Genomic DNA, 13575 nt, shown 5'->3' on the forward strand with positions numbered 1-13575 from the left:
ATTATATATATATATATATATATAATTTTTAAATACTGGGCAGTTTTACCTTTTCAAAAAACTTTCAAATCAAACAATCTGAGAAGGGAACATCACTCTTTGGGTAAACTGCTCACAGTAACCTTTTAACAAAAGCTTGGCATAACATGGTCATCAATGGTCATTACCACCTAAGTATTTTAAAAAAAATTTAAGATCAATACAACTAAATTAAGAATTCAATCTCCAGATTGAACCTTCCAACTAACCAATATGTAGATACAAGCTGAAGGTAATTCTACTTGAAGCATAAATTGAAATAAATTAATTTAAAATAGACCGTACATACTGTCATTGCTTGACTGAACCGTCACTGACGGGTTCACTACAACTGTTGTTCAATATCCTCTATGGTCTCTGGCAGGCACCTGTTGCGTGTCTCTGATAGTGTTCTTGCCACTACTCCCCCCAGTACGGCCACAGAGCACAGGACGACCTGGGGCAGGTCCTTCCACACCTCATCCAGTAAGAGAATCAAAGGAGCCACAGCTACACCAGTTCGAGCCATGAAAGAGTTGTAACCCATACCATTCTGCCTAGAAAAACACAGAAGAGACTACCTTTAGGCCTCTAAATGAGGATTTTATTACTTTTATGTAGAAAAATAGCAGATCTGTCTGGCAGTATAGATATAGCTCTGTATATACTGTATGTTACAAATCCAAAATTGTGAAAAAGAAGGCATGCATGGTTACCTTACTACAGTGGGATAGAGCTCAGAACTGTAGAGCACAAGAGTTGCAAATGATGCAGAGGAGAACCCTTTTCCAATGACAGCCACCACTGTTCTGACAACAGACATATCTGAAAACAAGATCAGTGACTGAGAGATGGCTTTTTATTGTTGCAGTCGTTGATTTAATAATGAAAATACTAGAATTCCTTATATATTCCTGTGTATAATAATGACTTTAATCTCTGCTATTGAAACAGTTACATTTAAAAACAAAATAACCTAAACCTTAGATGTGAGTCTGTGGACATCAATGGATGCCTACCTTTAGGTATTACTATATTGATTCCAAGACAGACGCCAACCATCAGCAGAGCTCCCACCTCAGTTCCTCGCCTGCCTATCTTATCCAGTAAGTAGTAAACTGATACTTTGGCTGGGAGCTCAATGAAAGCATAGGTAAACTGAGTGAGGTAGATGTTGAGCCCAAAGCCTGTGATGTTGAAGCTGATGCCATAAAACGCAGTTGCCACACAAAACCTAGAGGAAGATAAAGTGAAGACTCTTCAAATCAAAGTTTGTTAAGATACAATCAAAATTATTAACCTGGAATTGTAACATAAAACATAAGACAAACTATATTGTACAACCTAAAATGATTTAGCACAATAGAACTGGGAATACAGACCACACTATACCAGTGCATAGGGCCAGTTTCCTCATTTTGGCTGTTCTTATCAGATCGAGGTACGAATAGGGCCGATCTCTTTTCTCAGTCACAACAATAGTGGACAGTGTCTGAAAGAAGGCAAAGCAGCATTATTCTCTATTATTCTCTGGTAAACATTTAAAGGATTAACAACTATAATATGTATTAGACAACCCAAACTAATTGCAATCTGAAAGATTACAAGACTGTTGCTGATTTTTGTTTAGTTTTTTTGTGAGATTTAACCATTATCTGGAATATGCTAACCTCTGTTTTAAGCGTGTGAATGAACTCCTCTGTTCTGTTAATCTTGGCACATATTTTCAAATACTTCTGAGCTTGCTCCAGCTTTCCATTGGCAATGAGCCACCTTGCTGACTCTGGCATCCACCTAAATGTTGAAGGCAAAGAAGATTTTTACTCCTGATGGATGACATGATAATGAATGTTACTGCATGTTTACATTAAAAACAAATTGGATGAATAATATGTACCCTAACCTGTGTATCGAACCTCAGTTGGGTACAGAGGCAGCATAAAAGTAGCAAACAAAGGTGAAATAGAGGTAGTCCGCACACTGAATACTGTGAGCTGAAAGTTTAAGAGTACTCCACCAATTTAACATTTCACTACTATAATATTGTTAGACTCACAATGATCAAAGTCAATGCAGCAGAACCAGAGATTTGGGCTGTATTCAAACTACTAGCAGTTTGTTCTGATCTGGCCAAAATGTAGCATGTACTATGCAGTATGTAGTAAACAAAAACAAAATCTGCAGTATGCCAAAAATACCCGGATGTTACACTGATTCGGAAAAATCTGCAGTAGGCATTGGACCAGTCCACCTCGCCTACTGTGTCCCACAATGCAAAGCGCTGAAACGGTCACAACTTGTTTACACACGCTTCCCAAAACCGACTAAGCCTGGCCTAGCATAGTAAATAAATCGATTTACCAAAAAAAAAATCATTATTATTAACAGTTTCATACTGCGTTCGTAGAAAGTATGTATTAGGCAGTTTTGAATTAGCCATTGTCTTTTTTCTTCCACACATTCTTCCTTCGGGGTGTGTTCAATCTCTAGATAAAGTTTCCTCACACCTCTCCAAATATACCTCCAGCCAAAACACCAAATAACTAATGCTACTACAACTACATCCCCAGATTTTTTTAATTTTAATTTTCAAACTTGCACTTAGCCCCAATTACATTTGACTCAAGTGACATCACTTTTCCGCCTTGTTGATTTTCCGCCATACTGTGCAGCATAAGTTTATCTAAATTCAGTTTCTACCCCAAATACGATGATATCCAAAACCTGCATCCAAATGCATTCTGGCTGTAATGAAAGGCAGAAATTGATGGTGGTGACAGTTTAATGTTTTAATATTGCAGCCATGAGAAAAATGGAGTAGGAATTTTTAATAATCTCAGAATTCCCCTTTTATCTGATCAGACTTGAATAAAAAATTACGAGCATGGCAGAAAATAGGGGACAGATAGGTTATAAGATTATAATAATATTGTGATTATTTACATTCCGATGTTGTCCAGCTGGCTGTTAGATTATGGGCTATTCTTGATTTTGCACTTGTTCTTAAACCGCCGTTAAACTTTTGGGAGATGAACCCTTAAAAGATGGAACATTGTCTAATTCAATATTTGAGAGTTTGCAATATTAGTGTGCAAACTACATAGTTTTTTCCCGTCAACGTTTCTCTTTAACCCATGCAAATGCTAACCACCCCAAAAATGCTTCCAGGACTTACAGTAGGGGACATCTGGTAGACTAAAAGATCTGAGCTTTTGAGTCCTACCTCCAGGTGATGATGGCCAAGGTTAAAGGTGAGCTGACACTGACAATTAGCCACCGTCAATCAGTCACAAAGTAAGCAATAGCTGCAAATATTGTGTTCCCAAATGTCCAGGATAAGCTGTCGATCACTCCAACCAATTTCCTGTGCTCAATGTCCACCCACTCCACACCTGCAGAGAACAAACACCTCATCACTTTGCAAGGATCAAAATTCTGAGAAAACACTAAAAAACATTTTTTTTCTTCTGTTGACCTACATTTGGTAGCCTAGGCTTCTGAAGTGAACTCAACATGATACATGGTATGCTTACAAACAGAAATTAAAATATGGTATTACTGAGGACTGTTGAGACAATGATGATGCCGGTGATGCAAAACCCAGTGAAGAACCTCAGCACGCAGAACATCACGTAGGATGTAGAAAAAGCACCTGCAACAGCAAAGAACATTCCAGACACATATGACAACAGCAGCATGATCCTTCGGCCAAACCTACGGAAAGGCAGAAAGTCTCCAAATTTTAATTTGACTGATTGGTTGAACCACTGGGTAATCAAAGTTATAAGCTAAATACCAAGTAGCCAAGCTGTGATACCTGTCACTCAGACTTCCAAAGGACACGGCTCCAAACATCACTCCAACAAAGAAGATGGTAGCAGTTGCTTTGTTCTCCCCTCTTCTATCACACACCAGGTCCCACTTGTACAAGCAAATAAAGACGGAGGTTTACGCATGAACATGAGTGACTTCTCCCTTAAAGATGTTCATGATGGTGATCCAGTACATTTTTACATATGACAAGAAATGAAGTTCACCCGTGAGGTCAGAGTGGCAGGGCAGTGTGAAGCGGCCGATGAAGCTGATCACAATGATCATTATCTGAAATCTTCCAAATCCATTAATATTGGCCAGAATGTTCTCGAACTTCATTGTGGCCTCCCACTGTGTGCAAAATCCTTTGAAACAGAGAAACAAGTCCTCAAACACCCCTGCTTTCACAGTAAAATAGACAGCAAACCAACCAATGGGCTGCTGGGTTGCAGTTGAAATTGGTGAATATTTTACCTCACTTAACCACTAAAATAACTTTTATCTTGTCTGTTTGACTGTGAAGCAAAGTATGCATTTGTAGTGATAGAGCAGTAACCTCTATGTGGTAAAATGACTCATCATTTTATGACATTGTATTAAAGAACTATAGTCTTCTATTGCATTACCATCCAAGCAGTGGTAGTGTAATGCATATGATCACATTTGTTTATAAATAGCATATTGTAAAAAAAAATGTATACAGATGTTGCTTAAAGTTGTTTAAACATGTTACCATCAATGATCTTCCAACACTGTATGGGGCTATTCATTGCTATGAAGAAAACAATTAAGTGTCATCAGATGTCCAGACTGATCATCCTACAAACACAATACAAGTATAATCTTTACAGTAACACATCCATGTTATGACAGTTTAAAACTTCAAAATTAATTTCAAAATAAGGCCCAGTACCTTGTCTTTTCCACATCTAGAACAGTTTCTGGTAGACAGACATTTTGTATCTCTGAAAGTAAACAAACTGACAGCCCTACAGCAAAGGCCATCAGGGAGAACAAACAACAACAAAATCCGGCAACTTAAGTCCCAAACTTCAAACCATTTAAGGTTACTTTTCTCTGCCTGCCGACAATAATTAAAGTTGCGCTGTGTAGCATCACCTGCACATGATTGGTGGAACAATGAAATCAATCAATAATATCCGAAACATGAAACAGTCCCCTTGTCATTCAGTGGCCTCTTCTCTCAATTGGGGGCCATTGAGCAAGACACTACTACTAGAGTTTTTCTATTTTTTTTTTTTAAAGATTAAGATTTTTATTTCAATACATGAATAAAATATAAAACAACTGCTCTTGCGTAAACCGTGTATACTTAGATTATGCATATTGCACACCTTCTTTTGTGCTCCCTCTACCTGTTGCTGAATGTTTTTTTATTATCGTCATTATCTTGGTCCCTCAATAGGGTCCAGAAAAAGGGGGACAGTTGCCATGGTAGCGTAAATGCCTTTATTTGTATTTAAAATGACGTACAGTAGATTGATTGCGCTGCACTCAACAAAAGAAATGATAGCCAATTTTGGAGGTTGCTACTAAGTTCTTGACTCATACGTAATACCTCACACACACACAAACCACTTGTTGGAGCCATAACAAGTGAAATGTATTCATTTCATTGTAAAAACAAACAAGATGATTTGTATTTACGTTATTTTTCTATTTCATTTCTAAATTGTTAAATTACATTTTAAATCTGGAGAAATAACTGTTAAAATAATTTGCTAGAATACGGCAACCTTCGCTCCTCCTCCTAGTTAGGTCACCTTCTCAGGTATAATGAGGTGCTGGGTGACAGCTTGAGGAGTTCTTTTGTTTGAGTGGTGGACAGAAAACAGTTTAGTGACCGTAGCGTACACCTTGTGATCATTTATTAGTAAAAGTTTAAGTTTCTGTTGAAAGTCAACCCCGGAGAATTTATTATTATTTTTTTGGCGTAATAAATCTTGCATTATTTGAACGAAATGTAAGGATCTCCGCGAGTGCTTATTTACCATACGAGTTACAGTCCTCCTCAAAAAGGTGACTAAGGAAAATAAGATGAGTGAAGGAGTCTGCCACAACACCACTTCATCAAATCCTTTATCAATCAAATGTTTATTTACCTACTAATGATACACATAATTAATGAGGATAGGAATAAATGAATGATTGCAATGTGGCATGAATAGATGAGTACAACACTAGGCAATTCATGAATGAATGAATGATATATACCAGATAAAACAGTGAATGCTATCTTGGCAAGATGGATGAATTTATGGGCACATAGGAGACCAATAAACACTACGTGGATGAAAACTAACTCGTCATACCCTACCTCACTATACTGGACTGACTACTTGTACCTTACAACATACTGTACAATCATGCATGCATACATATCTTCACAAACTGCTTTTACTGTTACTACTGCTCTACCTCACTTTATGCTTACATTACTTATATTTATTTGTCTGTTATTGCACTACATGTTTAAGTACACTACATGTTAAGTACCTATGTGTAGTCTAAATGTTTGCTTCACTTTCAATGAATGTTGCATCATTTATCTTTTTGTTATGGACCAAGAGAAACACAATTTTGTTCCTCTATGAACTTTACTGCACTTTACAAAGATGGATGGACTTAACTCACATCTTATTTTAAATTGAATGAATGCACCTTAAGCAGCTGACAGTTTGTTGGGAAGTAAGAGAGAAGTACAACAAAAACAACAAGACAAATCGCACAGTACAAAAAAAACCAATCAATCAATAGTACTATAAAATATTTCACACATTTATTAAAATATTATATTGAAAAAAAAGTTATACAGGTTGTGGTTATCTAAGAAACACGTGTTTCTTCTTTTATTATTTAAAACATATTACCACCACTGATATGCCCTGCAACTCAAGGCCAAATGCCTTTTGGTTGCAATGAAGAACAAATTTAGGGTTGAGATTTCTCGTCAGAGGTGGAGATTGATCTTCTTCTGAAACACAAAAGACATTTTTGCATTACAATATAAATTTTACTTGAATGTTTAGATGCAATCCAAATGAAGGCCCAGTACCTTGTGTGTTCCACATCCTCAATAGTCTCTGGTAGACGGATGTTTTTTGTCTCAGGAAGAAGAGAAGCTGACAGCCCTGCAGCAACAGCCACCAGGGAGAAGATAGTACTCGGTAAATGGCCCCACACTTCTTCAAGAAGCATAATCAGAGGGGAAACAGACACGCCTACACGGGCCATAAAGGAGCAGTAACCCAATCCATTTTGCCTGCATAAGCAAAAATGCAACACATTTGTAACAATCAGGGAAATCAGTTTCATGATACAACTGCAACTCCTTCGAGTCTGGAACACTGACTGATGCATATCAAGGTGTCAAGTCATCCAGATATCTCAGTAAACTCTTAGGCCTCATAATACAGATACTGTTTGTAAAATATGCAAAATATAAGCTCTATATCAGACTGTATACTGACCTCATTACTGTGGGGTAAAGCTCTGTTGTGTACAGAAATACAGTTGTAAAAGATGCCTCTGCGAACATCTTGCCCAAAGCTCCCACAGTTGTCTGAAACAACGCGTTATCTAAAAAGTTGTGAAAGGACATTTTAACCCCACCTTGTATTATATTTGAAGCCACTATGTGACTATTCACGACTTTTGCCTCAAAAATGCAAGTGCACTATTTTTAGTCCAAGTTTAGCTTTATCTGCTGTTGTCATCTATTTATATAGTAGGCCTAATCTCACTATTGATCATTTACCTCGAGGGACAAACATGTTGCAGAATATACACAGTCCAGTCATAACGAGTGTTCCAGTCTGACTCAACCTTCGGCCTATTTTGTTCAAAGTGAAAAAGACAAATGCTTTTGCCGGAAGTTCAATTGCGCCGTAGATGAACTGTGTGAGATAAATGTTCACACCAAATCCAGTGACATTCAAGCTGATTCCGTAATACGTACAGGCCACTCCAAACCTATCAACAGAGAGTAAGCAAATCATTATTGAGTTCTTAAAGTGCTCATATTATGCTCATTTTCAGGTTCATAATTGTATTTAGAGGTTATATCAGAATAGGTTTACATGGTTTAATTTTCAAAAAACACCATATTTTTGTTGTACTCCACATTGCTGCAGCTCCTCTTTTCTTCTTTTCACTTCTATTCCATCTTTGTTGGGAGTCGTACATGCGCAGTAGCTAGGTAAGGACTACTACCCAGTCAGAAGCAGAGTATGAGGGCGTGCCATGCTAGCAGCTAGGCGAGTATTATAACATGTGTTACAAAGTGACGCACGTTCGTCACGGAAGTAAAGGCTGGACTACAATAGAGCTGTTTCGAGTAGTTTGTGAACAGTGTTTTCTGTTGGAGATGGTAAGTCCCTTTGGGGTGGACTTTGGGCTTTTTCACTTTGTAAACCTATAACGTTCACAAAAAAGATATATAACACAATAAAGGAAAGGGAAAAAGCCAAAAAGCATAATATGAGCACTTTCAAGTTTCACATTTAGTCCAGAAAAGAGTAGTTTCTGATTGGCTGGCAGGTATCTGCAACAGGATACCCCAACAGTCAAAAGTTAAACCACTGTAAATCAGTATGCAAGGTAGCTGTGGGTAACCATAGCAACAGTACTTTGTGTTACATTACAACTACAAGTCAACTTGCACTGCATGGTAAAATGGACCTAACCACTATAATACACAGTGCATTGAATTGTACTATCATACCGTTTCAATGACAATAAGTTGTCAACAGTGACACACAGAACAGCTGTGTTCAAACTCATACCATTTTTAAAGTTTATTTGTTCTCAATTTGTGCGATCATATATGGACAGTGGATTGTACAGATTATACATTTTTTCGAGTTTTTAAAGATGAACGTCTTGGTTGTTTTAAGGCAAATACAAAAACAATTACCAAACAATGCCAGTAAGTAGAGCCAGTCTCCTCATTTTGGGGGTCCTCACAAGGTCCAAATAGGAATATTTTCTGTTTTCATTTTCTACAAGTATTACTTTGGACAGAGTCTGGAGAGTAAAAAGGAAACTTTGGTCAGAGTCGTAGTGGGTATCGATTTCTGACTAGAGGTAATCAGATTATAAGATTCTGTACCTCAGGCTTTATGTCAGCCATGAACTGCTCTCTGCCGTTGACTTTTGCACACTTGCTCAAGTAGAAATGAGCACTGTTGACCTTTCCATTACTTATCAGCCATCTGGCAGACTCAGGGAGCCACCTGCGACAAAGTTTGATTTGAAAAAAAAAATTAGTCACACCTTTGCCTCATGAAAACTAAGTCATAATGTTAATGAGAATAAGGATCTTTATAGGATGTAAAATTGTTTTGAATATTCACACGGCTTGCTGGTGTTAGGGCAGCTTCAAACTGAAAAAAATAAATAAAAGGCAGAAAATTGCTTGTTATGGCTGAAAACTCAATTATTATTTTTTCCTAACCACCAGCAGATCATTGCCAGAAACAGCGGGGTGGTAGCTGTGGCTGTGAGGTACCTCCAGTCATTCACAAAATAGGCCACAACAGGTAGCAGAGCAGTACAAACACTCCAGTCCATGCTTGTTAAAACACCTACTGCGGTTCGATGCTTGATATCCACCCATTCAATACCTATAAAGAACAATGACAATAAATCAAATCCATTATTTGACTATTACGGTAGACTCGTTAACTCATTTTATTATTGAAGTTAAAACAGAAAATAAATATATAGTACATCACTTCAACAAACTTTATTCCAAAAAATTTAAAATTTAAATTTTATTTATTTCATTATATATATTTTTTATATAATTTGAGTATGCTATATTGTATGTTACTTTTTTATTCTTATATTTTGTTCGCTGCAGTTTGAAATTCTCTCTTTAAAAAAACAACAACAACAAAAAAGACATAAATGACATAAAACTCACAAAGCACTATGGTGATAATGCTTATTCCAGAAAGTCCAAATCCAGTAAAGAACCTCATGACGGCAAACATGGCGAAATTATATGAGAAAGCGCTTGCAAATCCAAAGAAGGTGGTTGTCACATAGGACACAAGAAGTGTTATTTTCCTGCCAAACCTGCAAGACAAAATAGTTATAGATAAATCGAATAGGTCAAGTAAAAACACACTAGTATTTATTCAGAAGAGGGTGTGACACACATTATTTGGATAAACAAACATATTCCTTCTTATAAAGTGTCCACAGTGTGTAAAAATAAAAGTTGATGGTCAATGTGTGGATTAGGGTTAATTTTATGGTAGTAATGTCTTTATACAGCAGTCTGGGTTAATACTCGATTCTGATTGGCTGCAGGGTGTCCATTTAAAAGTGATACACCTACCACGTAGTTTCGGTTAAACTGTCTGTTTACTGTTCTAAATTAATGAGCTAAATTAAATGGAAAAAAATCGAAATATCTTATTAACACTGCCCTTCTAAACTTACTTTGTTTCACAGTGTAGCTTGTAGCTGAGCCAAAGGGTTCTATGAGCTGAGGGAACTAGAAATATCTCCAGTTGCCAAGTCGTATCTAAGGGCCGTCCTATTTACTGAAGCAGTGAACGTTTCCAATGCATAAGAACCTTATGGGATTGGAATGATTGTTCCAGTTATTAGTCAAAAATTTGATTTTCTTTGCATAAGCTTTAAAATATATTTTAATGGTCTTAAAAAATGTTCATTGGTAAATGACTATGGTGGGTTAATGCCCAACGAGGTGTCCGTTATCAGGTAATTAATGGACTCCGGCGGACGCAACCGTCCGGTGCGCTGGCCTCCCCATCGTCGATTATGTCCTGATAATGGACACCTCGTCAGGCGTTAACCCCTACGCGAAGATGCACTTATAAACATTTTGCTGTACATTAACTTTTAGTCAGCTTTAGTCACTTTTCACTACATAGACTCAAATGTGTCTGATTTGAGAGTTAAAGACATGACCACCTGTCACTAAGATAGCCAAATACTGCTGCTCCAAGCATGACCCCCATGAAGAAGATAGTGGCCGTGGCTCGGTTCACTCTTCTCTTATCACAAACCAGATCCCACTATGGGGGAAACAAACAAGAGACAAAAAAGTGAAGATTGAAGTTACTTATCTGGGATTTGTATCACTTTGTAAATAGAAATAAAATTCACCTCTGTGGCCAGTGAAGACTTGAAGGTGCTGTTATCGTACACCCATCCATTCTGACATGGCACTGTGGGTAGGTCAGTCATGTTGGATGAGTTGAGCAGCAGATGATATTGAGGCTCTGCAAACATCTGACAGGAGTTTGGAGTGCCATCTGCCTGGAGTGGAATACTAACAACAAGCTTCTCTGCCTGGGACAAATTCCTAAAAACACCTCCGTCATCCAGTGAGCTGATGTTGCAGTGGTGGCATGGAATAACGGCGATGAAATTATTCAGCAGAAAGTGAAAAGGCAAAGTCACACGAGGAATTACAGACAAGAGGATTGTCCTTAATTGAAATCTCCCAAAGCCATTCACCTCTGCCAGCACATTTTCAAACTTCATCTTCAGAATAAATGATACAACACTTCCAATTTGGAGTGAAACTCAGAGAACAATATCACAAACCCACAAATGTGAGCCTCTTAAAGGCTGTTGGTTAATGGTCAGCTCAGAGAATGTGTAAAAGGTAGGCTAAATAAAAAAAGAGAATTATTATTTTTTTTGTAACTCATTTGCTAATAATACCAAAGTACATGTCTGTTGTCTGTGCATGTCCCTAAGCATTGCAATACTTTGACTTGAAACAAGTCAACTCAAAGCTTGGGTGGGCAATTTTAAAAGCATTTTTTTTGTTATATTTGTTGAAATTCTGTTTACATACCGACATCAATCAATAAAAGAAATCCTCTGCCAAAAAAAAAGAAAGCCAGTATCTGTGGCTGTCGGAGACAAGCAATAAGCCCATCCAATCATTTCATTGCACTCTGCCCGTGCACTCATTGCGTGTAACCAGAGTCTTCCACTAGTAGCAGAGTCAACATCTGTATGGCTTTTCAACAATGGCAAGCTGAGTTTAAGGGTCTAATAAATGTGGCGCCATGGTTGCTTTATTTCTGTTGGACAGGTAACTATGCAAATGACTCTGAAAGTGAAAAGTTGCCAACTTTAAAATAACTAGAATTGCTAACTATCAAATGACTGTAAATGGCATAATGAATGTTCCAATTTCGATATAACAAAGGCCTATGCCTATTTCTGGCCAATATAAAATATGGCCAAATAATACTTTGGCCATTGCACTACAATATAGGTGACATTGGAAACTGATATGAATGTTTGTTGAACGTTGTAGTGTTATCATTCTACAGTAATGTGGGTGTCTGTCAAATTAAGTAATTAGTGTCAGATATGAAATTATGTGTGATGTTCTTTCTAAAAGACAATCTCTGCCAAGACAGTAGAAGATTGCCACAGCACAGCCTGACCTGTCGGTCAACTCTGACCTGTGTTTATAATCAACAGTCAAGAAACCTTTGGACACACCTTTTCTTCCTTCCTGTATATATCTTATATAAGTTATGGTATTTCTGTAATATGTGTGACAACCCCTCCTCTCCACTAGGTGTGCTGTGTGTTTTTCTGGCTGCTTTTTGTCTAGCAGAATCAGGGTGAAAGCAGAGGGTTGTCGTTAACTTCATGAGCCACACCTGGGCCAGGTGTGGTTGCTTACGGGCAGCTGTCTCGGGGGCACGCCCGTGGGATTTTATAGGGCTGCCTGCATGCAGGTCTCTTTGCAAGTTGTGGTGGAAAGTTTCTTATTGTAGCTGGAGAGTTTTTCAAAAAGAACAACATGAAACAAATAAGGACTATTTGAGAATGAAACCAAAGTTTGGTCTTTGAGTATTTATATTTGCAAATATAAGGAAACAGTTTCACGAGTACATCAGCACAGTGGAAAGTGTATTCAACGAATAAGAAAAAGCACACAGCTTATATGCATCTTCAGTGAGATAGAAAGACATGCCCCCTGCCTAAACATGACTCAACATTTCTTACAATCAAACGTAGTAGACATTCAGGAGCCACTCGCTTCTTCCCCCCTGTACCACTTTCTACCCCAAGGTTTAGACATCCCGTTTATCTCAACTATGTGAGAAGTCTCAACTATCCAGGGAGAAATGAATGTACCTTATCTGGTCAGCGTCCACATTACGTTCCCAGACTTTGTGGCAGACATACTTTCAACATGTGGGAATCAGAAAAACTCACTTTCAGCATTGTGAGAGAAAGTAAAACAGAAATAAGACAGAAATATTAAGAATCATGCTTAAATATAATTTTGCCATTACAAAGTCACCTGGGCTTTAGTGTGTAAATGCCCGCCGCAAGCCACATTAAGACTTGGGGGTACTTAAGTTAGTTTCTGGTTTGTTAGTTAGAGGGACAGGGCTGCAGTGATTTACAACTCTGGCGGCTAACATTCTGTTTTCTGTTTTTCTGCCATGACTTACGAAAAAAAGAGAATTAACATTCTGCCCAAATATGCACAACCCATCAGTTTTGGGTTGTGCATATTTGGGCAGAATTGTGAGTTTTGTTGTAGCTTTGTTCTCCGTTGTGTCTTGGAAAGACGTGATTGGCTATAGGCCTTTTTGTTTGGAGGGACCTTCTGGGTGCTACGTTTGGTTGAATGCACATGTAGCCTAATTGCCAGTTCAGTGGGCTTTGGGTAGTTGTAATTCTGAAAAGACATGGCATTTT

General features: G+C 37.9%; 1 protein-coding gene across 1 annotated transcript; it reads right to left on the bottom strand.

Moving 5' to 3' along the window:
* Positions 1-354: 354 nt before the first annotated feature.
* Positions 355-11469, bottom strand: LOC116034226 (solute carrier family 22 member 7-like). The gene is given in 19 exon segments (XM_036000605.1): positions 355-575; positions 735-843; positions 1038-1252; positions 1401-1510; positions 1689-1812; positions 3242-3410; positions 3578-3732; positions 3836-3939; positions 4056-4099; positions 6795-6826; positions 6908-7114; positions 7323-7431; positions 7610-7824; positions 8768-8877; positions 8963-9086; positions 9308-9476; positions 9779-9933; positions 10801-10904; positions 10996-11469. Coding segments are annotated over 19 exon segments (2847 nt in total). The 5' UTR covers positions 11377-11469; the 3' UTR covers positions 355-364.
* Between the last annotated feature and the right edge of the window lie 2106 nt (positions 11470-13575).

Source organism: Sander lucioperca, chromosome 4 (genome assembly GCF_008315115.2).
Source record: "Sander lucioperca isolate FBNREF2018 chromosome 4, SLUC_FBN_1.2, whole genome shotgun sequence".
NCBI lineage: Eukaryota > Metazoa > Chordata > Actinopteri > Perciformes > Percidae > Sander > Sander lucioperca.